This window comes from Onychomys torridus, chromosome 20, assembly GCF_903995425.1.
Source record: "Onychomys torridus chromosome 20, mOncTor1.1, whole genome shotgun sequence".
Lineage (NCBI taxonomy): Eukaryota > Metazoa > Chordata > Mammalia > Rodentia > Cricetidae > Onychomys > Onychomys torridus.
Window position 1 is genome coordinate 47,050,131 of NC_050462.1, and position 25,213 is coordinate 47,075,343.

Sequence of the window (25,213 nt, forward strand, 5' to 3'; positions counted from 1 at the left end):
TGCAGGTGAAGCCAGGGAACACGTGGTGATACATAGCTAGCAAGAGACCTGCCATAGGTCATACAGCTTATAATTAATATTAAGGCCCTGAATGATTACAAGGGGCTGAGGGATGGCGGGGCCAGGCAGGACTGGAGGAACACACAGGACCTCGGGGCGGGCGGGACCTGAGAAAATTTACTGCTACAGAGTGTCTTTTGAAATCATATATAACAAAACCTCTGGTTATATTTCTAAACAGCAGGTCTTGGGCTACATATATCTCTAGAGTTTGAGGCCATGCTGGGCTACAGTTGTAGCAGAGCACACCTGTGATCCCAGCACCTGCAGGAAGAAAAGTTCAAGGTCGTCCTCGGCAGCCTGGGATACGGGAGACCCTGTTTCAGCGAATGAAGAGGTAACTCCTGCAAGGCGAGCAGATCTAGATATGAAATATTTCTCAGCTCTCAGATGGCCCTGAAGCCATTTTGGATGTGGCTGCTGTCCTTGACACCAGGAGCCTTGTGCTGTGGTGGGACTTGGCGATTTAGGGATGGTGGTGGTCTCCCCTGACATCCTGATACCTCACCCAAGAGCCCTTGCCAAGTCTCCTGGTTACTGCAGTCTCACAGGTTTCAACTAAGTAACAGACCTTTTCAAATTGAAGGCTTCTGACAGCTGGAAAGACGCGACGGATGGGTTGGAGTTCCAAACTTTACGGAAAAGGGCCACAGTTGGTTTGAGCTTGATGTTTAATAGAATAGAGAGTGGATTGACAGGTGGTACAGAACCCAGTAACAGATTAGACAGACAGTGAGCGTCCAACCTCTGGTCCAACCCCTGCTGTCCAGAGTCCTTTCTGCCCCTCTGCGTATTCCCACGTGGGGCTTCAAGACCAATTCTAATGACTTGGAGGTGGATTGGACCTAAGTGTTCCCACTTCATACCAAGTGAACCAGACCTGTAGCCATCACAGGATGGATATTTTCAAGAGTGGATTGAGTAAGGCAGGGGTGAAGCCGTACATTTTCTACATGCAGTCCAAGAGGTAAGCCTGTCTACCTTCACACCCACGTGTATTCTTCCTGGTGCTCAGGGCAGTTACAAAAGACGTTCTGCTCAACTCAGCACAGACTAGCTTAGAGCAATATAAGAGATGAGCACGGCCCTGGGCAAGGACAGCGTGCAAGTTTGGTGAAGCGCAGTTTTTCTGTTTTTATTATGTTAAAAAAAAAAAGAGCTTTCCAAAAGCTGTATTTGGCATGAGCTCTCATACCACTGCTAATGCTGCCAGTGGCCAGGCACAGGTGCGTGAGGCCCTGAGGAGTTGGGAGAGAGAATGAGGTGCAGGCAGGACAGGAAATAGCCAGCGTAGGTCCCTGCCCTAGGAGCCCAAAGGATAAAGGCCGTGCAGTTAGGGGTTATATACGATCCTCTTTGGTCAGGCAAGGACCCTGATATGGGCCCAGAAGGCAAAAGGGCTCAGGCTCAGCCCTGGAGCCCTAGCTGTAGGCTCACCACACAGAGGCAAGAGGTGACGCAAGAAGACAGATGTCAGGCTGTCGTCTCCAGCTCCTAGGAGCCGCCCTTATCTTTGTCATCCATCAGGTCATACCTGGGGGGACAAGGATGGAGCTCAGCCAGCAGGAAGACTCACATCTGTCTGTCCAAGCTGGCTGGAACCTGCTATGGAGCCAGGCTGATCTTGAACTCAGTTCTCCAGCTCCCCACAGGCTGGGACCACAGCCATGAGGCCCAGTTGTCTTCTCTCATAAGTGAAAGACAGACCTGGGCTTCTGTGCTTAAAGGAATCAACGGTTCTCAGCTTTCACATCTCTCTTCTTCCTGCCATTGCGATTTCTCCACTGCACCTAACCAGCCCCACCCACTCCTATGCAGACACTCACCACTGGGCTGCACCCTGTGAGAGGTCTATCTCGGCTAGATCCAGCTGCACCTGGGTGAGAGGATGGCAGGGGGCAAGATGTCACTTTGATATTTCCGAAGAGCATGTCCCATTGTCACATGACCTCAAACAGCAGTAGCCAGGATAGGGTCACTTCCCAGGTGGCACCCTGGTTGTCCCCTCCTGAACAGAGGCAGCGATGGTCCCAGCCGCTTTAATTCTTGCCTCCTCCTCGCCTCTTACCTTCCCCAGAAGCTCACGTTCTCTTGACATGAAGGAGGAGTTTGACTTCACAGAAACATCGAGCTTTCGCCTGAGAGACCCATCCAGGGGCAGCTCCCACTCAAACCTGGGAAGGCACTAGGTATTAGAGCCCAGCTGACGCCGTCCACCTCTCCAGGTAAATGCCCGTTCACGGACCGTTCATTGAAGTCGGGGTTGAGGGTCCTCTTCTTCTGAGCGGTCTTCCTCTTGGTGGCCCGGTTCTTGTCTGGCAGCAGCAGCAGTGACACATAGGGGTCTGGGAGATCGCGGCCGCTTTGTCGCAGGGCTCTGCAACAGAGGGACGTGGGCGCTCAAGCCCGCGAGGCAGAGGAGGAGGGGACTGGCGAGGGCGGGCGGGCGGGCGGGGTCTCACCGGCAGCTGTGAACGATGCTGACCAGCTTTTGCTCATCGCTGTGATACCATACTGTCAGTTTCACCTGGCCCAGGGGCCCAACGGGAGCCTCTGAGGGGCTGTGGGGAGACGGGGAGGATGGCGTCCAGGAAACTCCGCAGGAGTCAGACTCACGGCCTCGCCTGCACACCACTCCACCCCAGTCTTACCTGTCGCCATGTGGGAGGCGATGCCTGACCTCCAAGACTGGGGAGGTGATGGGAGCGGGTGCTCCTGAGGCCTCAGGCTCCTCACTGAGAGATGAGGAGCTGTGGCTGTGGGCTTCCACCCCAGAGTGCTGGGACACCAGGATCTAGGGGCAGGGAGCTGTGAGCTGGGCCTTCATCCCTCGCTGGAAGGCCACCACCTCTGCTCCCACCCTTTCGGGGATGCTTCAGCCCAGAGCCCCCCTGCCCCTGCCCCTGCCCCTGCCCCCCTGGGGTACTCACCCCCAGCTGTGCTCTCATTAGCACCTGGCTCTGACCATTACTGAGCGCAAACCAGTTGTCCAGGCAGAGTCGGTCGGCCTGGAGGAGCTCAGAGAGAGGCAGGGATACGGAGCCCAGGGTGCCGGTCCCTTCACCCCGAACCTGTGGGGCAAATGCACTGATAAAGTATTGAAGCCTGGCACTTATGAGCCAAACACTGGGGAGGTTTTTTTGGTGAGGGTCCCCTTAGGGAGGAACAGAATACATTACAGCTGCTGGCCCCCTGAAAATAGCCTCATCCAGGCTGCCTTCAGATACTTGAGATCTTCTATGTCTGCCTCCCCAGTGCTGGGATTACAGGTGTGTGCCACCATGCCTAGCTTTCTTTTGTTAAAGTCTCTGCCTGCTACTTCATAAGCTCTCACAGGTTTAGCAGGAGTACCAGCAGAGTGGGAAAAAGAACAGCAAAAACTGAAAACCTCTGATCTCAGCACTCAGGAGGCAGAAGCAGGTAGATCTGAGTTTGAGGCCAGCCTGGGCTACATAGTGTGAAAAGGAAAAAAAACACTAATGAAGGACTGGGGATGCAGCTCAGTGGGTAGAGTGCTTGCCTAACGGGCTGGAAGCGCTGGGTTCAGTCCCCAGCTCCACATCAAACTGGGTGTGAGGGTACATAACTGTCACCCCAGCGCTTCGGAGGAGCAGAGGAGGGCCAGAAATTGAGGGTCATCCTAAGCTACAAACCAGGTTTAAGGCCAGCTTGGGCTCCATGTCTCCAAGAAAGAAAATATTCCTGCCTATCATGTTCTTTTTATATTTCACATGTAACTTTTTTTTTTTTTTTTGGAGAGGGGGACATTCAAGACAAGATTTCTCTGTGTAGTCCTGTGTGTCCTGGAACTTGCTGTGTAGACCAGGCTGGTCTCGAACTCAGAGATCTGGAGTGCTGGGATTAAAGGTGTGCACCACCATTGCCAAGCTCGTAATTTTTAAATTGTCTTATTTTACCTCTTGGCAACTTTCAGCCTCTTCCAGTCTTTTGAAACTATCATGGTTACGCAGCCTGTTTTCCCCTGGTGTTCTTGCTACAAGTCAGGTCCCTTATCTGTCTTTGAGTTGTTAGGTGCACAGCATCGTATCTGCCCTGTCTTGTTCACTGTGCACACTCCCTGCGAGCTCTTGCCCCCACAAGGGGAAAAGCAGTCCATACCACACAGGTCTTCAGAGATGTCCCTGCTCAAATTCAAACAATCCCTCCCTGTGCGATCAGCATCCTCCTCTCCACCCAGGTGCCTCATGCCTCAAACCCAGGAGTTCACATCCAGACTGTTCTTTGTTCCTCCTTCCTTTCTCAAAACAAGCAAAAAGCATGGCTGTAATTCCAGCATTCCGGAGGTTGAGACAGGAAGACTGTCAGGAGTACAGGTTACAGTGTTGTCTCAAAAAGTCAACAACAAAGTAGCCAGGCAGGGTGGCACACACCTTTAATTCCAGCACTTGGAAGACAGAAACAGGTGGATGGCTGTGAGCTCTAGGCCAGCCAGGGTTATGTAACGAGAACTTGTTTTTGTTTTTTTTTTTGGGGGGGGGCAATAATAGGGCCAGTGGGCAAGAGCATTTGCAGTACAGAGCAGACACGAGGGCCTGAGTTCAAACCCCCACAACCCAGCACAAGTGGCTAATGGCAGTGTCTGTATGGGGAGATAGAAACCATGAGAGCTTGACCAGCTAGCCTCAGTGGACATAGAACAAAAACCAACAGAGACCCTGTCTAAAACAAGGTGGAAGTCAAGTGATGTCATCCAAGGTTGTCAAGTGACCTCCACATATCTGCAGTGTGCACACTCCTCAAAAAGACCCCAGGAAATTCTAGCAGACCTTTGTAATGTCTTAATGTCCTCCCTCCTTTGAGATGGAGTCTCATCATGTAGCTCTCACTGACCCCAGTCTTAGGGCCCCTCAGTGTTCTAAATGTCAGGATTATAAGAGGACTACAAGCCGGTGCCACCACATCACCAGACAAACTCGTCCCTTGAGTGGCCATGGTCCAGAATATGCAAGTCCAAAACAGTCATACCGTCAGAGAATTCTCTTGAGCCTTTAGTAGAAATTACAAATCCCTTTTTTTCTTTTGAGACAGGATCTCATGGAGCTAGGCTGGCCTTGAACTTACCATGCAGTGAACCTAGAATTTCTGATCTTCCTGCCTCGACCTCCCGAATGCAGAATCACAGGTATGCACCGACCACCTCCAGCCCAAATTCTTTTTTAGTGCTGGGGACTAATCTAGCACTCTACTACAGAGCTACATTCCAAATCCAAATCCTTAGCATGATATTGACAAGTCCCTATTCTATTATGAGTTTCTCTATAATATTTCTTCCCTTTTTTTTTTTCTGGGGGGGTGCCTGTCCTGGATCTTGCTCTGGAGACCAGGCTGGCCTTGAACTCAGAGATCTGCCTGGCTCTGCCCCCCCCCCACAGTGCTGGGATTAAAGGCATGTGCCACATATAGCCCGACTTTCTTCCATTTTTTCCCTTACTCTGCAGGGCATTCCTGTTTTATGCGTGTATCTATGTGTGTGTGAGAGTATGCATACACTGTGTACAGGTGCCTTCAAGGACCATCAGAAGCGTTAGATGCTGTGGAGCTGTAGTGCAGGTGTATGTAAGCTGCCCAGTGTGGAGACCGAGAGCCATCCCTGACCTCTCTCCAGTCTGGTTGGTTAAATCTTCCCTTAAGTTCAGAAGTCTCCCAAGGATGCTTTCCTCACTGCCCCACCTCATCTGGTGGGACCCCGCCTTCTCTCCCTCACCTTTACACTCAGTTACACTTCTGTAAGTATTCCCTGGTCACTGTCGTCCCGTAACAGAATAACCCCCAAGGTTAAAGATGCAAGCTTTCCTTCCTTCCTCTCCCACCCACCCCCCCTTTTTTTTTGAGCTGAGGATCGAACCCAGGGCCTTGCGCTAGGAAGCTCTCTACCACTGAGCTAAATCCCCAACCCAACCACTCCCCCTTTTTTTGGGGGGGGGTTTGAAACAGGGTCTTTCTAGCTCAGACTGGCTTTGAACTCAGGGCAATCCTCCTGCTTCAGATTCCAAGTGCTGTGATTACAGGTGTTTGCCATCAAGGGCTTTCTAGGGTCTGGGGATGGAGTCTGAAGTACCTGTGCAGTGAATTCACAGTACCTGAAGCTCTAGGCTCTCGGCATGTGGCTTCCTGATGAGAAAGGAAGCACTCTCCTCCCAGATAGGGGCTGACGTTTGGGAAACAGTCTGTCGGAGATGAGGGTTATGTTCAGTGGTGGGTCCTCAGTCTTCAGGCCTCTTCCCTCCCATTCTGGGCAGTGAAGGATCGATCCCCATTACAAAGCATTTTCCTCCTACCTTGGTTTTATGGGAAGTCTCTCCCACAGTGAGGGTAGCATAAGGGCTGGGAGGCTTAGTGCCTTTTCGGAGCTGAAAGGACAATATCAGTTATGAATTTACAAATTAAAGCCATAGCCACCTCTCCTTTGCATTTCCTAGACTCCATCCTCACCTCATGGCTTTGGATAATCTCACCCCAGCACCATCCTCCAGTGGGACCACTTACTCTTCCAAATCTACAAGGTGCACTCACACCCAAGGGAGCCTGAAGAAGGGGCCACAAGGGCCACGAAGCTAATGGGGCTGGGGAGCTGCACTTACCGGCAGATCTTCCGCGCGTTCCAAGTAGACAGACAGCAGGGCTGCCGCCAGCTCTGAGCTCTTCTGAGTCTGGATCAGACTGTTGACCTGCAGCACCTGGGACACAAGGTAGGCTGGTGGAGGGGGCTGACAGACGGCCTCACCCCGCTCCATTCTGTCTCAGATGGTCTCCTCACCTCTTCCAACTCAGCAGCGGTAGGTCTAGGGGTCAGCCGCTCCAGGCGCAAGTGTAGGCGGCCAGATGGGACATCCTCCAAGGTCAGCCACTGCGGAGACAGGGAAAGTCTTAAGGAGGAGAGGATGGGCATGATGAAAAGGGGGTCTGGGTCTCACCTCATGCTCACCTCATCAAGGAAGCCACTGTTGAGGACTGTGGTGAGACTCACTTTATACCTGTGGAGAACAGGGGGCTGATGGTCAATACCACAGCCTGTGGGGCCCAGCATTATCTGTCCACCTGAGCGCTTTCCTCTCCTCTTACCTGCCCAAAAAGTCATCCTTGTCCAGGTCCTTATCAAAGACCTCAATCTCAAGTTCTTGGCCTGGAATTGATGTAACAATCACCTGATGGAGTATAAAACAGTTCAGATGAAAGGAATTTCTCTCTTCCTCTTCAAATGACTGCTGCCCGTCCCCTGATGGGGGTGGGGAGGTAGGGGGGTGGGACACGACAGAGGAGTCCGGGCCAACCCAGTTCTGACCTCAAAAACCTCATTCCATCGAGGATTGAGATCTTCCCGAACAACATGGGTCCGGAAGCTTCTCCCTGCCACCTTCAGCTTGACGTAGGGGTCCGATTTGCCCTTCACCAATCCCCCCAAGAAACGGTCTTTGGCAATTAGGTCCTGAGCCTCTAATACATGGATCCGAAGAACATTCTGCAGGAAGGGCAGATGGAGCAAGGCCTCAGAACCAGCCCTGGCACAGGCTTGGCGCAGGGTGGGCAAACAGAACCTTATCGTTTCCAGGAACCAGCTTACCTCAGTCCCAAAGTGGCTGTGAGGACTTGTGTGGTAGGGCCGAGGTGGGACATCCACACTGCTGCCCGCCTGGAGGCTGTCACTGTCCAGGTCCTGGGCACCAGGTACAGTGGGGAAGCAGATCTCCGACGAGTCTAAGTATAAGATCTGTGAAAGACAGTGTGATTGCCGATGATCACTGAGCAGGAGCTCCAGGGATCTGGCTCCAGTCAGGCCAGCATGCCTCAGACACGGCTACAGAGGCTAGGCCTTAGATCTGAATGTGCCCCCTTTTCATGCTCTGAATACCAAGGGACCCACAGGCCCCAGGCCTCCCCTAGCACCCAGCGCTTCCGCCACCGCCATACCCGCATGACCAGTTTCATGTAGAGCCTGGAGTTTGGGCCTGAGCTGCTGAGCTGGAACCACTGGTCCAGGGTGAGTTCAGAGGCAGTCAACAGGCGAGCCAGAGGGAGAGTTAGCGCCCCTAATGTCAGGGCCCTGGAGTCATCCTTCACCTGGGCACAGGAGGGATGAGGTGAGGGTCTGCTGAGGAAGCTGTAACAGGACTCCACCCTTTCCCCTCCAGACAGTTCCAAACCTTTTGTTTCCCTCCGGGGCGTCTGTTCACCATCTTTTATCAACACCATTGTCCTTCTACCTGTCCTTATTCTGTCCCCTGAGGAACTTCTCATTCCTTCCCTCCTGCCTGTTCAAGCCTACTTATCTCCTTTAGACCCAGTTGAAATCTTAGTTCCTTCACAAATCTACACATGTTTGGAAAACAAAGCAAAACTGTTGCTTGTGTGTGAATGCATGACTTCCATGGAATGTGTCCCATGCACATGTACGGTCAGAGGGCAGTTTTGTGGGGTTGGTTCTCTTCCTACCTTTATGTATATATTCTGGGGATTGAGCTGTATATCTTCACCCATGGAGGCAGGGCTTTGATAGCCCCCAGTCTCCAGATCCTACCTGCTCTAGCCCCCCATGTCTTCTCTGACCACCCTCAAAGGCTGTTCTGTGTTTCCTCCATGAAACTGACCAGGAAGGAAGGAAACGTTGATACTGGCTTTCATGACTTTTCTATGACCTTTAAAATGTTCATTTTACTGGGACACAATCTGCACACCATAAAAATTACTCATTTATAAAAATGAACTCTAGGCCTGGTGTGGTAGCACACACCTTTAGGCACTAAGGCAGAGAGGCAGGTGGATTTTTCTGAGTTTGAGGCCAGCCTGCTCTATACCGTGGGACCCTATCAAAAAACGAAACTGGACGTGGTGGTTCACATCTTTAATCCCAGCACTCGGGAGGAAGAAGCAGGTGGGTCTCTGTGACAAGCAGAGCTAGGTTGAGAGACCCTGTCTCAAAGCAAAACAAAAACCCTAACCTAATGTCTAGAACAAATGAGGCCCTGAATTAATCCCCAGCATCCTCTCTCTCTCTCTCTCTCTCTCTCTCTCTCTCTCTCTCTCTCTCACACACACACACACACACACACACACACACACACACACACACACACCCGTAAAACAGATCTAAGGAATAAAATGTACCCATAAACCTTGGGGAGACAGGGTAAGGCAGCTCTCACCTGCACATCAAGCTCCTGGCTTCGAGGGTCTTGCAGGAAAAACCGGAAAGCTTCTTCCCATACCGGGCAGTTGGTGGCGTAGGTAGCCTGAGGCAATGATAACTTAGGACACGGACCCAGCACATTCCACTTGGAGCACCCTGAAGAGGAGCCTGAGCCTTACCTTGCTCTCACGGGTCACATCCTGAACTGACAATTGCACCATGGGGTTGGGTTCCTTGTTCCCCTTCTTCAGCTGTGTGTGTTGGGGGGGGGGAGTAGGATTTAGAAGTCATTCTTGGAGCGTTGGGTGTCAGGTTTGGTGAGGGAAGGTGGGTCAGCAGACTCTCCTCCTCAAGGCAGACCTGACCCCTCCTAGAACCTCTGCGTTACCCCTTCGCAGGCGGGGGCATCTGCATCCTCAGCCGAGGAGCAGTGGGCACCCTTTCTTGCCCCAAAGCTCTGGTCCTCACTCTGAAAGGCAAACTCACAGGAAGGTCCTGGGCCCGATCCAAGTAGACCACTAGGATAGCAGCTGATGGGGGGTCTGGTCGGGAAGTGATGCCCCGGTTCCACTGCAGAACCTGGGAGGAGGTACCAGTGGTCAGACTCGTCCTCCTGACCCCCACACGTCACCCCTGCCTGCCTCCTGCTTCCCAGGCAGCTTACCTGGTCCAGCTTTTCTGCGTCTCTCAAAAGGGCTAGCCATTCTAGCCTCAAATGGACTTGGCCTTGCCCACCTTGTAGAGGGTACCACTGAAGGGAGTTGAAGAGAGAAGTAGGGGTCAGACACCTACCCGGCCATTCTCCACCAAGATAGCAGCTATCAGCTGCCCAGAGCGGGAGGTCACTCCCACATCCCTCTTCTCCCAACTTACCTCATCCAGGACTCCAGCCTGTAAAACCTTCCCCACATCCAGTTTCATTCTGGAAAAGGGGTGGGAGTAGGAGGGGAGGAGACAGGGCAGTGAGGAGAAAAGGGGAATGAGAATTAGTAGCAACTCTGTATCCAGGAATAACCAGAGAATCCTTTTCTATTTACATTTAAAAATTCTGTGTGTGCGGGGCTGGAGAGATGGCTCAGAGGTTAAAGAGCACTGACTGTTCTTCCAGAGGTCCTGAGTTCAATTCCCAGCAACCACATGGTGGCTCACAACCATCTGTAATGAGATCTGGTGCCCTCTTCTGTATACATAATAAGTAAATCTTTTTAAAAAAATTCTGTGTGGGGGTATGCACATGTAAGTGAAGTGCCTCGGGAGGCCAGAGGACTGGGGGCTGTAGTTAAAGGAGGTTGTAAGCCTCCCATGGGTGCTAGGAATTGAACTTGGGTCCTCTGCAAGAGCAGTACACGTGCTTAACGGCTGAGCCATCTCTCCAAGAGGATCTTACTCTGAGAGAGAGAGACAGAGGTGTGTGTGTGTAGAGAGCTCCCATGCTCTATTACCTCCAAAATCTTCGGAGTACCGGGACTGTAGAATCTAAAATTGGCAGCCTCACCTTCCCAGAAAATCATCTTTATCCGGATCCTTGTCAAACACCTCCACCTCGATCTCCTGTCCTGGGACCTCGTGTACTATCACCTGGAGGGTACAATGGACTAAGGCCTCAGGGGCTGCAGCTGGGAGGGCCGCCCAATCAGCAGCTTCTGCCTCGGCCTCACATCCCCGCTCCTCAGCTTCCTACCTCATACGTCTCTCCCCAGTGAGGGTTGAGGTCCTCATCTATGACGCGGCTGCAGAATGTCTGGGTGCCCACACGGACGAGTGCATAGGGGTCTGATTTGCCCTCGATCAGGCCTTTCACATACTTGTCCTTGGAACTCAGCCCTCGGGCGGCCAGGAGGTGAATCCGAATAATGCCCTGGGATTGGAGCCAACTGGTGAGCAATGAAGGACCCGGCACAGGGCCCTTGAGAGAGATCAGCTCCTCGGGATCCCGTACCCTGGGTAGTGGGGAACGCAGCTGGGCCACATCCTGAAGGTCAGGTACCAGGGGCACCAGCAGTCGGTTGGGTAACACAAGGAAGGCAGCGATGGAGTCCATGATCATGGTGTCAGAGAGAGCACTGGAAGGGAAGCACAAAAAGGCTCACGCTCTAGCTCCCCCCCCCCACACACCCCTCAGCTGTGTTTTGTACTGCAGATTTCAGACAGATTTCAATTTTTTTAAGATTTTATTTATTTATTGCACATACAGTGTTCTGCCTGCATGTGTCCCTGCAGGCCAGAAGAGGGCGCCAGATCTCATTACAGATGGTTGTGAGCCACCATGAGGTTGCTGGGAATCGAACTCAGGACCTCTGGAAGAGCAGCCAGTGCTCTTAACCTCTGAGCCATCTCTCCAGCCCCTGAGATTCCAATCTTTTAAGTCTCACTGTGTATCCCTGGCTGGGTCCGGATTTATTATGTAGCCCATGCTGGCACTGAACTCCAACTCCCAGGTGCTGGATTACAGGTGTATGCCACCACACCTAGTTTAGGAAGTAGCTTTTTCTTTTTTCTAATTACATTTATTTCATACGCATGTGCTCACGCATGCCACAGGGTTATGTGTGGAGGTCAGAGGACAACCATTTGGTACCCATCAGGCTTGGCAGCAAACCCTTTGCCCGCTGAGCCATCTCACCAGAGTGGAAGACCTTGAGAATTTTTTCTGCTCCATTCGGACCCTAAGGCCCTTCTTCATTCCCAGCCTTCCTTGCTCTTTTCCCCCTGCTTGAAGGGTCTCCATTCCCTACCAAAGTGCACGTTCCCCCACGGAAGGAAATAAAAATCCCCGTTCTGAAACTTCCCTGGAGTTTACATCCAACCTCCCCAACTGCAGTGAGGTCTTGAAGGCTTCGGTTTCACTGCTTTGCATCCCTGAACCCTCAGCCCCGGACTGGGATAAAGGTGCTGAATACCTAAGTCCTGGGATGTCCAGCAGATTGGTCATCCCTGTCCAGTTGATGTCCAGTGTCTGGAAGAAAAGGACAGAAGAGTCAGGACGGGTCCTAGGGCGTACAGTCACACCCAGTCTTCTCAATCCCACAGCTACCTTTTGTACCCCACCTTTCCCGACCCCCCACCTCTCCCCAGTGTTCTCTCGTACCGGGCGTTTGATAAAGAACATCGACACAGCCCCCACGATAGGCAGGTCCCCCGTGAGTGGCTCAAGAATCACCCGCAAGACTCCGTGTAGCTAGAGAAGAGCAAGGAGACCAAAGTCTTCCCCGGAAGAGGCCCTGAGTCCTCCCCCACATCCCCAGCCTTGGTGGCTCTTCCCAGAGCCCATGAAACTCAGGGCAGAACTCTGTGACATCCCCTGACATCTGCCCCACCTGCATGCCCTTGAGTCCTGCTTTGCAGAAATACTTTTTCACTTCCACGTCGATCTGCACATCACCTACATAGCTGGGAAGCAGCGAGGAAGAGAGCAAAGGTTAGCGCTAGGACTGCAGTGGAGAGCTGGGCCAGTGAAGTGGCCAGGACGGACCAGGACCCGCCCACAGGGAGTGGGGAGGGGGTGAGTTACCTGACGTTCAAGTCCAAGAGAATCTGATCTTTTCTCTGACTAGGGTGAACCTTGACTCCAATGATGCGTACTGGCTAAAGAGAGAGGTGATCTCAGAAGAGGCAGGAGGCAAGAGGAGCATCTCAGCCTTAGGGTGCCTCCCAGCCCTTATCCATTTCCCCGCATGCGTACCTTTTCACCCAGCTCCACTCGGGTAAATGTGAATGTTTGCAGATGGGGGTTAGCGCCCCGGACAGCTGGTGCCACTGTTTCAGCCAGGAGCTTCTCCATGTACTGGCCTAGGAAGGGCCACACCTGGGCCACAATCTGGGAGGGAAGGGAACAATCAGAGGAGAGCCTGCTTTCCCGCCAAAGCAGTGGTTCTTTACCTGGGGGTCATGACCCCTGGAGTTCCTAAGACCATCAGAAAATACAGATATTTATGTTACAATTCGTAACAGTAGCAAAATTACAGTTATAAAGTAGCAAGGAAAATAATATTTTACGGTGGAGGGTCACCACAACATGAGGAGCTGTACTAAAGGGTAACAGCATTAGGAAGGTTGAGAACCACTGGTCTAAAGGCAAGTTCTACCTGGGCATGATAGCACATCGCTGCTTTCTGCAGAGTGATGCTGATCAGGACTCTGAGGCCACCTTTGGGGCAGTCATCCCCATGGGCAGCTTTGGGGATTAGGCTCTGAACTGAAGTGAACTCTACTTGGGTAAAATCAAAACCAAGACAGTCCTCACCTTGTTTAGCCATTCAGCCTTTTCCACATCTGGGAAGCTGACCTGGAAGTAAGGACAGCAGAGTCAAGGAGAAGCATGCTTTACATGCTTCCGAAGCGGCCAGTGGGGTGCACACGGAGGAGATGGAGCATGTCCCTCTGGCAGGGACTCCCCACACCCAGGGGCTGGGTGTGCTGGGGTTTCTTCCCCTCTTTTCCTCCTCCTTCCTCTTGAAGCAAAATTTGAGTTTGTTAAGAGGTTTTGGCTGGGCATAGGGACACAAACATTCCCAACATTTGGAAGGTAGAGGCAGGAGGATTGGAGTTCAGACCCAGCCTGGGCTATATGAGGCTATGTATCTTATTTGAACAAGAAAGAGACGGCACAAAGTTGTTTTCTCTTGCTTGTAGACAGAGTCTCATGAAGAAGCCCTGGCTGACCTGGAACTCACTATATAGACCAGGATGGCCTCCAGGTCAGAGAGATGCCCCTGCTTCCGCCTCCCAAGTGCTGGGATTAAATATGCCACCACGCCCAATAAGAAAAAGGTTTTAATACAGATTTAAGCATACAACCCTGGGGGCAGGAGACTTCTGTTCTTAGAATTTGGGCACACAGGCTTAACAAGGGGGAGCTGGTAGGATGCAGGACTACACATGTAGATGCTTCAGATAGCGAAGAGATGTGAAATGGAAGCTTCTGGGGCAAAGGAGGGGGAGGGGAGGAGTCTCAGGAGAAGAGCACATTCTTTCAGGGGGAGATCCTCCTGTCAAGTCGGAGCTCTGGGGAATCCTGGGACGAAGAAGTCCTGGTTCCTTTGTCCAGCCTCCCTTGCTCCCCTGGGAGTGGGCGTGGGCTCTCGTATAGGAAGGTGAATAAGAAACCAACGCTTTGATAACTTAGGGAGGGGCTGGAAGAGCTACTTCGGCCTGGTGCGCTGGTAGCTGGTGCCTGCGCAAGTCTCTGCAGCGGAGGATTTTCTCTCTCTCTCTCTCTCTCTCTCTCTCTCTCTCTCTCTCTCCCTGGGTGACTCTTTTTATAGGAAAGGACACCTGCATGGGGGGGGGGGGGTGGGAGAGGATCGATTCCCCTGATAAGGAGTAAGAGTTAACAGTTGCTGCATTGGGTAGACAGAACCATTTCTTCCTTTTTCTCCCCAGGGCATGGTAAGTGTGACTGTCTGCCACTCTCTCTACCTAACTGGCACCTCTACTGGGAAGGGTTGGGAGGGTACCAGGGAGCTTTAGCAAGGCCACAGAGCGAGAGAGAGGCATCTGTTTCAGCCCAGCGGACGGGGTGCAGTAAAAAGGGCCTGGGCCAGCTGAGCAAGCAGGCGAACGCTGCCCACAGTCCGGAAAAGGGTGGGGCCGCCCAGGGTGCGAATGGAGTGAGCAGGGGGAACTAAAGCGGCCTCACCACCCTCTCCCCAGTAACCCCCCCCTCCCTCGGCCCAGCAGCTGCCTGGGCGGCCCTGCAGCCCGGCTGCCTTGCGACTGCGGCGGGTCATTTCCAGGTGCTGAACAATGCTTGCGGGGCTGGGTGGGTCTCAGCGGGCACCCAGGACCCAGGCAGGGAACGGGGCAACCCTCCTGCCCCTCAAGTCGATACAAAGCCTTGAAGGAGCTAGCAAAGGCGAGGGAACCTCCGAGCGGTCCCCGGGGCGGGGCGGAGGGATCCCCAGAGGCAGCGTGGCAAAGGCGTGAGTGGCACCAGGAGTCGGGAACAGCGAGCGTTCCACACGCGTGGCTGGGAGGGCGCCGGGGCCGGACGGAGGCAGGAGTCCCGATTCCGTGGAAGGATCCGCTCTGCGGCAAGGGTGGGCGGGGAGTGTGGGCAGCCGGTCGGTCCGAGAGCGGCGCGTCCCAGCAAGGCAGCGCTAACGGGACACGGAGCTGACTTCCCGGGGAGGGAGAGCTACCCCTGCGCCCAGGGCCGAGGCGGCCACTCACCCAGGCAGGTAATTCCCGGTCGCTCAGATACAGCGTTTGCGCCGTGATCCGCTCCTCGTCCTCCAGCAGCTGCCTCGCCGCCCGCAGGCTCCGTTCCTTCCCGTCGCGGACCCGGCGCCAGCCCAGGTAGAGAGCGAGGCCAAAAAGCACGAACCCCACGCTGAGACCCGCTGCCCCCGCCAGGTACACCGGCACCAGCACCAGCAAGCGCCGCCCGAAGGAAGTCAGCACGGCCAGGGCCTCGCTCGCTGCACCGGGGCCAGCGCCCGGGACCCCGGAGCCCGGGTCCCCGGTGGGGTCGGCGGCCGGGGGCTGCCCCGCGGGCCCGGGCCCGGCGTCCTCTTCTTCAGGGGGGCGCTCCATGGGGCAGCCTCCGGGATGCTCGGCTGCAGCTCCGCGTCTGGTCCGGCGGCCCCCCGGGATACAGAGTGCGCCCGGGGACCGCCAGCGACGCCACGCCCCTGCCCGTTGGGGTTGGTTCGCGCCGCGCAGACCTGGGCAGCTAGAGGGGCTTGGGGCGGCAGGCCCTCGGTGATTGGCCCAGCGGGCCGAGGTGGGCGGGCTGGGTGGCGGGAAAAGGAGGAGGAAAGAAACCAAAAGGCAGTATCTGATTGGCCATAGCAAGGAGGGGGCGTGGCGTCCCACTTGGAGGGGCGGGAGCAACTGCTCCGCCCACGTGGGATTGGAGCGCCGGCGGGTGACGTCACGCAGAGCCGCTACTCTAATTACCGAGTTCCGAGGCGGCTAGTCCGGAGGGCTTGCCGGAGGTCAGTGTCGTCTTCCTACCATTCGGGTGGATGGGCAGTGTTGGTCTGAATCTCACATTTTCTTGGTCAACTTTCCCAAGTTTTGAGTCTAAGAATATTCTTTGTCGTCTGAGCTCTTCCGGGCTGCCCTTACAAACGCGAGGGAAATGTCCCTATTTGGAGCGGAAAGCCTTGGCCGGCCAGCCCTGTCTGCGCATCCTGTCCTCAGCCCCCTACCGTGTCCGTGGGATGCAACGACTGAAGAGCCGGGGCGTGAGAACTAGAGTTCTACTGTCCCAGCCTTGTAGGAAGTGGGAAGGGGAGCAGAGACGTAAGAAATGAGGTTTTGTTGCTTTTTAGAATCTCCGGGTTAGTCATCTCTATCACTGAGGGCAAACTAAGACTAAACCGACGCCAGACACCAAACGTGGGGAAGGTTCCCACTGCAGCAGCAATGACGTTTTCCAATAATGTCCTGATGCTAGGTATCTTAGTTAGGGTCACTGTTGGCTGCGATGAAACGCGGCAACCTAAAGCCTGGTGGGGAGGAAAGGTCTGTTTGGCTTACACTTCCACACCATAGTCCATCGATGAAGGAAGTCGGAACTCAGAAGGCAGGAGCCCTGCAGAGGCCGTGGAGGGAGCTGCTTACTGACTTGCTCCCCATGGCTTGCTCAGCCTGCTTTCTTGTAGAACCCAGGACCACCTGCCCGGACATGGCACCACCCACCACGGGCTGGGCCCGCCCCCATCAATCACTGATTAAGACAATGCTCTCAGGCTTGCCCACAGCCCCGTCTAATGGGGGCGTTTTCTCAGTCAAGGCTCCTCTTAGATGACACTCGCCTGTGTCAAGTTCACATACAACGAGTCAGCACACCTGGGAATGTCTAAGGATTCTAACACTTCTCACACGAAAATGAATTATGCTGAGCAGGATGGCTCACAGCGGTAATCCCAGTATTGGGGAGACTAAGGCAGCCTGAGAGATACACAGCAGAAACCAAGGGAAGGAAGGAGGGAAAGAGGAAGGGGTGGGCTGGGGGCTGGGAGATGGCTCAATCCGTACAGCCCTGAGGACCTCAGCTCAGTCCCCTGTGCCTACAAACAAAAGCTGGGGCGGCGGGTGTGTGTGTGTAAAGAAAGGCCTTTGCTCCACGAGCCTGAGGACCTGAGTTCGGATCCCCACATTCCTGTAAGAACATTTGTAATCTCACTGGGAACCTTCAGAAAATGGGAGGTGGAAACAGGAAACTCTCCAAAGGCTCGAGAGCCAACTAGCCTGGTTTATGAAGAAGCAGAGCACTCCTGCCTGAGAGAGGTAAGGGCTGACATCTGAAGGCTGAACTCTGACCTCCTCGTGGGCCCCCGAAAATACACACAGCTGAGTGTGGCAGCATGTGTCTGAATCCCAGCTATGGGAAGGCTGAGAGGAAGATTTCAAGGGCTTGCTCACCTGCCGGTCTAGCCCAATGAGCAAGTTCCAACTTCAGTGAGACGTATTCTCAAAAAGATAAGGCAGAGAACCGCAGTGACGGCTCGCTGGGTGAAGGCACTTGCCACCAAGCCTGACGACCCGAGTTCAATGCCCCAGACCCACGGGATAGAAGTGGGAAGCCAACTCCTGAGAGCTCTCCCCTGACCTCCCCACACACCCTCTGGTACACACAAGGCTTTAATAAATGATTTCACCATGTTACCCTGGCTGGCCTGGAACCCATTATGTAGACCAGGCTGGCTTTGAACTCACAGAAATTACAGAAATCTCACTGCCTCTGCCTCCCAAATGGTGAGATTAATGGTATACACCACCAAACCTGGCCTTTTAAAAAAATTCTATTTTTATGTGTAGTGGGTGCATGTGTAGGTCAGAGAATAAGCTTGTGAAGTTGGTTCTCTTCCCACCTTTATATGGAATATGTATATGACATAGTCACACGTATATTGCATGTGTGTGCATGTTGAGCTCAGAGGACACCTTTCAGGAGCTGGCCCTTCCACCCTGGGCTCCAGGGCTTGAACTCAGGTCATGGGCTTTGCAGCTCCTAATATGGGTGTTGAGAATTGAACTCAGGACCTCTGGAAGAGCAGTGTATGTTCTTAACCATTGAGCTATCTCTCCAGATCTTTTTTTTTTTTTTCTTTTGAGACAGGCTTTATATCTCAGACTCAAAGTAGCTATGGCTGGCCTTGAACTCCTGATCCTCCTGCCTCAGCATTTTAAGTGTTGAGATGACAGGCATGTGACACCATACCTGGTTCCTGATATAGAAGTTTAATAAAAAATGTAAATACTGTAGGCCGCAGAGATGCTAGGTCAGCGGTTAAGAGCACTGGCTACTCTTGCAGAGGACCCAGTGCCAGGATTCTGTTTTGCATGGGTCCACTGAAGAAAAGGGTCACTCCAGAATGTAGTTTCAGGCTTAGAAAAAAGCATCAGAGCAAGCCAGCTTCTGATGAACTGACTGCCCATTACTTCCCATTACTTTGCAAAAAGCCTCTTTATCGTTACACAATTTACGCCTTTAGCAAGCGATTTCTGAGCATCAATACCTCTTATCTGGAGTTGTTTGAAGGAACCATTTGGGTAAACAATTCTCAGCCATGAGACCTCACGGTTTGCCAGATCCTCTCATTACTACATTTTGCAAAAGCTCTGGAATTCCTTCCAGAAGAACTCAGGAAAGAATCGCGGACTTTAAACAAAAGGTAGTTCAAAGCCTGGGAATTCAAGCCAGACACAATAGCTCTGTGGAATCCGCTTACAACCCGGGTTCAGTTCCTAGCCGTGGTGGTTTGCATAGGAATGGCCCACATAGACTCCTATGTTTAAGTGCATGGTCACTAGGGGGTGGCGCTACCTGAGAGGGATCAGAAGGTGTAGACGTGCTGGAGAAACTCTAGGCAACACCTTCTGTGGCTGGCCTCCCTGTCCACAAGCTCTTGCCACAGCCCTCCTCTCCTAAATCTAACCAATGACCTCTGGGGTTCACCCTCACAATCTAGTCTCTCTCTCAACTTCTAACTTACAGAGGATGCCAATGCCTTCCACCATCTTGGATTCCATCCCTCCAAACTTCTATCAAAAGCACTTGATTCACATTCCTTACCTGCCCTCCCTCAATCCATCCACACTTACCTATTCACCTTAAATTCCCCAGCTCCTCCACACTCCTATCCAAAGACTCTCGAAGACCTCCTCCCCTATTCTCACATACAAGAGGGTCCTTTAGCTACTTCTCTCTTCTGCCTACACTTTTTATAAAGATGGCAGCTCCTTTCTGTCAGATGGCCACTGTGTTGAAGGACATGCAGTGGTGTCAGACGATGCCAACCTCCTTACCCCCACGCACTACCAATCAACAGCAGAATTAACAGCCCTTGACAGAGCCTTCCAATTTGCCAAAAATACATCATTTATTGATTCAAAATATGCTTTCCATATCTTGCTAACACACTCAGTCATCTGGAAGGAATGAGGATTTCTAAACACAAAAGACAAATTAAGCCAGGCAATGGTGGTACTTACTTTTAATCTGAGCACTTGGGAGGCAGCAGCTGCAGGTGGATCTCTATGAGTTGGAAGCCAGCCTGGTCTACAGAGCAAGTTCCAGGACAGCCAAGAAAATACACACAGAGAAACCCTGTCTTGAAAAACCAAAACAACAACCACAAAAAGACAACATAATTACTAACTCCTCATTTATCCATAACTCCTCAAGGCTTCTCCTTTACCCTCTCAAATTGGCTTGGTACATTGCAAGGCATATCAGACTGACCCCTCCATTCTCACTAAAGGCAATAATAATGTCGACATGTCGGCCATCAAGCTGCCCTTTCATCCCTTACCACTCACCCCACTTCGCTACAGGCTGCCCTACTATGTAACCCAGAAAACATCCCTAACCCTTCAACACAGGACATCATTACTACTTACATCAAAGATTTCACTCTAATATTAAACCTCTTCTATCCTTTCTCCAAATTCACTCTCACCCCAGCAGGTAAAATAAAAATAAATTATATATAAAAAAGTTTTATGTGCATTGGTGTCTTGCCTGCACATTTGCGTGAGGGTGTCAGCTCTTGGAGTTACAGACAGTTGTGAGTCGCCATGTGGGTGCTGGGAACTGAACCCAGGTCCTCTGGAAGAACAGTCAGTGTTCTTAACTGCTGAGACATCTCTCCAGCCCCCAGATAAAACTTTCTTTTACAGAACCTAACTCAAACCTACAATGTATGTCAGTGAACTAACCCCACCTCCATTATATGACCCCCCAGTCACCAAGTTATAAAGGTCTGAAGTTATGACAGTCTAAGAAAATGAGACAAGTTATGAAGGTTAAGGATGTTTTTACTAAAAAGCTTGGTTGTGAAAGTCTGTAAATGAAAGTCATAAAAGTCAAAGGTCTGAGGGTATAAGAGCTTAAATAAGTTGTGAGGGTCTGAGACAGTGATTGAAGGTACATGAGAAGTTTTCAGGGTCCCTTGTCTCTATGCTCTTGTTTGGATTCCCCAACGTTGACTATGACTCAAAGACAAATCTACTGCCCTTTCTACAATATGGATTTCAGCGTAGATGACAATAGTAGTTCTGAAACTTTATCTCTTTTATAAACTTGAAAAATCTGTATAAGCTTCAGGAAATCAACTTGAAGTCTCTGCAACAAGTCAAATGGCCTCAGATAAGAACTCCCATCAACTACAGCCTAAATTTCCATCTGTCTATTATTAAAGGTGGGATCTCGCCCCCTCAACTACAAGACCATGGGTCTAAAAGTTTCCAATGTATACCCAAGATAAAAATTTTCCCCTAAACTCTTTTTTTTTTTGCCAGAGCTGAGGACCGAACCCAGGACCTTGTGCTTGCTAGGCAAGCGCTCTACCACTGAGCTAAATCCCCAACCCCTCCCCTAAACTCTTTAACCCTTCTGTTCCTAGTCTATCTGTCCCAGTAATTTCAAGTCAACTCCAAACTGCTCCAGCAGCTCAGCAGCCCCAGATGATCCCTTGGAATCTTCATCCTAGGGTTGGGGATTTAGCTCAGTGGTAGAGCGCTTGCCTAGCAAGCGCAAGGCCCTGGGTTCGATCCTCAGCTCTGGGGGGAGGGGGGGGAGGAATCTTCATCCTAGATAGCTCCAAAGCAGCTAACCCCAGATGGTCCAGCCTCATAAACTGCTCAATCCTGCCTATTCCCGCTAGCCCCAGATGGTCCCCAGATGAGCCTGGACAGCAACTGGCACAGCCTGCTCTTCCCAACCTTGACCAACGTTCCAGCTTCCTTGGGTCCCTAACAAAGAAACACCCAAATCAGCAGGGAGTACGTATACTAACACAGACTTCCCCTTTTTTCCCCTTAAAAACCCACTCATGGAGAAACAAAACAAAACAAAAAAACAAACAACAACAAAAAAACCCCTGCTGCTTGCTGTCTGCCTTTGTCCAATCCAGAGGCAGCCCCCAACCCCACCTGCCCCTCCAGGGTAATAAATCCCTTTTGTGCTAAGAACTTGGTGTCTTGGGTGTGTTCTGAGCTGAATGGGGGTGGGAGCAATCCTTACGTATAAAATAAAAATTTTGGTTTTTTGGACAGGGTTTCTCTGTGTAGTCCTGGCTGTCCTGGAACTCGCTCTATAGAGCAGGCTGACCTTGAACTCACTGAGATCCACCTACCTCTGCCTTCCAAGCGCTGGAAATAAAGGAGTGAGCCAACACTCTGTGTGTTGGGCAACTTACAGGGCTTGATTCTCTTTCCACCATGGGTTCCTCCGGTTGTCAGGCTTTAGGTTTTGTTTGGTTTTTGGCATTTCCCCATGACTGGGTCACCAAGATGAATCACTGAGGAATTGCTTCAAGACTGAGAGGCATGTGAGTTGGTGCTGGTTGGCACTGCTGATCTGTCCTGGGATCAGACCCATAAAGGCTTGAGCTACCTTTTAAGGGAGAGGAGGGTACCAGTTAAAATGACTCAGTGATTAAGAGCACTGGCTGTTCTTCCAGAGGTTATGAGTTTAATCCCCAGCAACCACATGGTGGCTCAAAACCATCTATAGTGGGATCTGGTGCCCTCTTCAGAAGTGCAGACACACACACATACACACACACACACACACACACACACACACACACACACACACACACAAATAATACATAAATACATTGTAAAAAGAAAAAAAGGCCAGGCAGTGTTGGCACATGCCTGTAATCCCAGCACTCAGGAGGCAGAGGCAGGCAGATCTCTGAGTTTGAGGCCAGCCTGGTCTACAGAGTGAGTTCCAGGAAAGCCAGGGCTATACAGAGAAATCCCATCTCAAAAAGAAAAACAAAACAAACAAACATCTGGCTATAAGGTATTTTCTTAATTAGTGACTGGTGTGGAAGGGCCCACCCCACTGTGGGTGGTTCCATCTCTGGGCTGGTGGTCCTGAGTTCTATAAGAGAGCAGGCTGAGCTGGGTGGTGGTGCACGCCTTTAATCCCAGCACTTGGGAGGCAGAGCCAGGCGGATCTCTGTGAGTTCGAGGCCAGCCTGGGCTACCAAGTGAGTTCCAGGAAAGGCGCAAAGCTACACAGAGAAACCCTATCTCGAAAAACAAAAACCAAAAACCAAAAAAAAAAAAAAAAAAAAAAAAAAGCAGGCTGAGCAAACAATGATGAACAAGCCAGTCAGCAGCTCCCCTCCATGACCTCTGCATCAGCTCCTGCCTCCAGCTTCCTGCCCTGCTTGAGTTCCTGTCCTGCCTTCCTTCAGTGATGGACTATGATATGGAAGCATAAGCCAAATAAACCCTTTCCATCCCAACTTGCTTTTGGTCATGGTGTTTCGTCACAGCAACAGAAACCCAAACTAAGACATCTAGCATATGTAAAGCCCTGGGTTCCATCTCCAGCACCATGTAAAATCAAACATGGTGGCAAGCACCTGTAATCTCAGCACTTGAGAGGTAGAGGCAGGAGGATTAGAAATTCAAAGTTATCCCCAGCCACAAAGTCAATTCAAGGACAGCCTAGGTTACCTGAGAATAAAACAAGCACAGCCAGATAAAGACTACCAGTTTGTGCCCCTCGGTGGTGGCACACGCCTCTAATCCCAGCACTCAGGAGGCAGAGCCAGGAGGATCTCTGTGAGTTCGAGGTCAGCCTGGTCTGCAGAGTGAGATCCAGGAAAGCCCTGCCTCAAAAACAAACCAAACCAACCAAACAAAAAACAACTACCAGTTTGTGGCTGTTTGAAGAAGAATGCCCCCCCCCCCCATGGGCTCATGCATTTGAATGCTTGGTCACCAATGACTGGCACTATTTGAAAAGGATTAAGAGGTGTGGCTTTGTTGGAAGAAGTGTGTCTCTGGGGGGTGGACTTGACGGTTTCAAAAGCCCATGCCAAGCCTATGCATCAGGAGGAGCTACTTCTCCAGCACCAGGCTTGCCTGCCCCATGCTCCCTATCAAGATGATAATGGACTAACCTTCTAAAACTGTAAGCAAGCCCCCAGTAAAATGTTTTCTTTTTCTCCTTCTTCATGTTGTTGTTTTGTTTCTTTTTTGAGGCAGGGTTTCTCTATGTAACAGCCCTGGCTGCCCTGGAACTCACTTTGTAGACTGGCCTCAAACTCAGAGAGAGATCCACCTGCCTCTGCATCTTGAGTGCTGGGATTAAAGGCGTGCGCCACCACACCAGACAAATGCTCTCTTGTAAGAGCTTGCCTTGGTCATGGTGTCTCTTCACAGCACAGGAGAGTGACTGACACACACACACACATAGCTACAACCTAATCTCTCCCTAGTAACCAACCCTAATTCCCTTGCTAGGCGGAAACAGGACTCAACAGCTAACTGCATCAAAGAGTAATCTCAAGCTTTGCTTCCCTTGCTCTAGACTGCCCATCCTACCGCAGAACTTTCTGAAGCACAGTTCTCTGTCTCTTACCCAGGCTCTCCACATCCCCAGAAGTATACAAGTGGGAAAAGAAGACAGAGGTTGGAAGAGAGAGAGGTGGTCTGCTTGCCAGAAATAAGGCTGCAAAGTGAGGAACTTTCTTAGCTGGAGAGCTCTCTACCCACCAGAACTCGCAAAGCATGAGCAAAGGAAAAGGCTCCTGGCTGAATAGACAGGCTGAGCGCTGGAGGCCCATTTCTGGCATCTCTCACTCATCCATCCACATCCTGAGACCTCTTAGGGCACCACACGGGCGGGCCCTTTCCTGTTCGGCTCGTGCGGTTTAGGCAGTCGGAAACCGGGTCTTTCAATTTTCATCGCCTAGACAGACACCTCTACTGCAGACGGTCAGCGTACCTAAAACCCGAAGGACTTTCGGTGAGAAACGTGGCAAGCATCAGCCTCCCCAAGTGACCCAGCAAAAGAAGGGCAGGATTCCCCGCTGCACGCTCAAGGAAAAGGGCGCTGCGATCAGAGATCGGAAACGGAGTGGTTCCGGTGGGCAGACACAGCCAGAGTTCTGAGAGGAAGGCCAAGACCACAAAGACGCCTGTGCTCGGGCTTGGGTGTGTGCAGCCCGGCTGCAGACCCAGGAGGATGCTGCCGCGAAGTGAGGCAAGCATTTTGGACTGGGAGGAGCCAAGAGGAGAAAGGGCCAAGCGATCCAGTTCTAAACCCGTGTTTTCTGAGAGGAAAACGCTGAAGCAATAGAAATGTTACATGTCAGAAAAAGAAAAAGACAGGACACCGGGTTGGGGATTTAGCTCAGTGGTAGAGCGCTTGCCTAGCAAGCGCAAGGCCCTGGGTTCGGTCCTCAGCTCCATAAAAAAGGAAGAAAAAAGGACACCATAGGGTGTACAGAACATTTTCAGGAAGGTTTGTCACAGCTGCGACCCAAGAGCCACAGGTTCAACGGCTGGCCGAGCCTTCCTTATCAGCGCAAACAGGGTGGGGCTCCTCTGGTGTCAATCTTGCGCCTCAGGCGCCACCTGGTGGCCGCACCGTGTAAGGGCCGCTTGTTATCATCACTGCCTCCAGCGGGAAGCGCCGGGTCGGTGCCCTGTTCAATCTCAGCACACTTTGGAAGACGGAAGGAGAGACAGGGTTTGAGGATTCGTTCTTCTTTCCTCATCTTCAAAGGCTTCTGTCTCTCCTTG

General features: G+C 52.0%; 1 protein-coding gene and 1 pseudogene across 1 annotated transcript; one reads left to right on the forward strand and one right to left on the reverse strand.

The window, feature by feature from the left end:
• Positions 1–713: 713 nt before the first annotated feature.
• On the reverse strand, positions 714–15,908 carry Esyt1 (extended synaptotagmin 1). Its single transcript, XM_036169951.1, has 31 exons — positions 15,377–15,908; positions 13,449–13,490; positions 12,888–13,022; positions 12,717–12,790; positions 12,523–12,595; positions 12,294–12,383; positions 12,106–12,161; positions 11,145–11,268; positions 10,887–11,063; positions 10,701–10,783; positions 10,079–10,127; positions 9,870–9,956; positions 9,692–9,784; positions 9,385–9,456; positions 9,222–9,308; positions 7,990–8,139; positions 7,643–7,789; positions 7,364–7,540; positions 7,144–7,226; positions 7,007–7,055; positions 6,839–6,928; positions 6,663–6,758; positions 6,360–6,431; positions 6,162–6,248; positions 2,991–3,131; positions 2,712–2,854; positions 2,523–2,621; positions 2,306–2,437; positions 2,129–2,234; positions 1,887–1,936; positions 714–1,594 (listed from the first exon to the last, which is right to left on the reverse strand). Exons 1-31 carry the CDS (start codon positions 15,737–15,739, stop codon positions 1,555–1,557), a joined length of 3,267 nt encoding a protein of 1,088 aa, XP_036025844.1. The 5' UTR covers positions 15,740–15,908; the 3' UTR covers positions 714–1,554.
• Positions 15,738–24,792, forward strand: LOC118570911 (annotated as a pseudogene).
• The last annotated feature ends 421 nt before the right edge of the window (positions 24,793–25,213 follow it).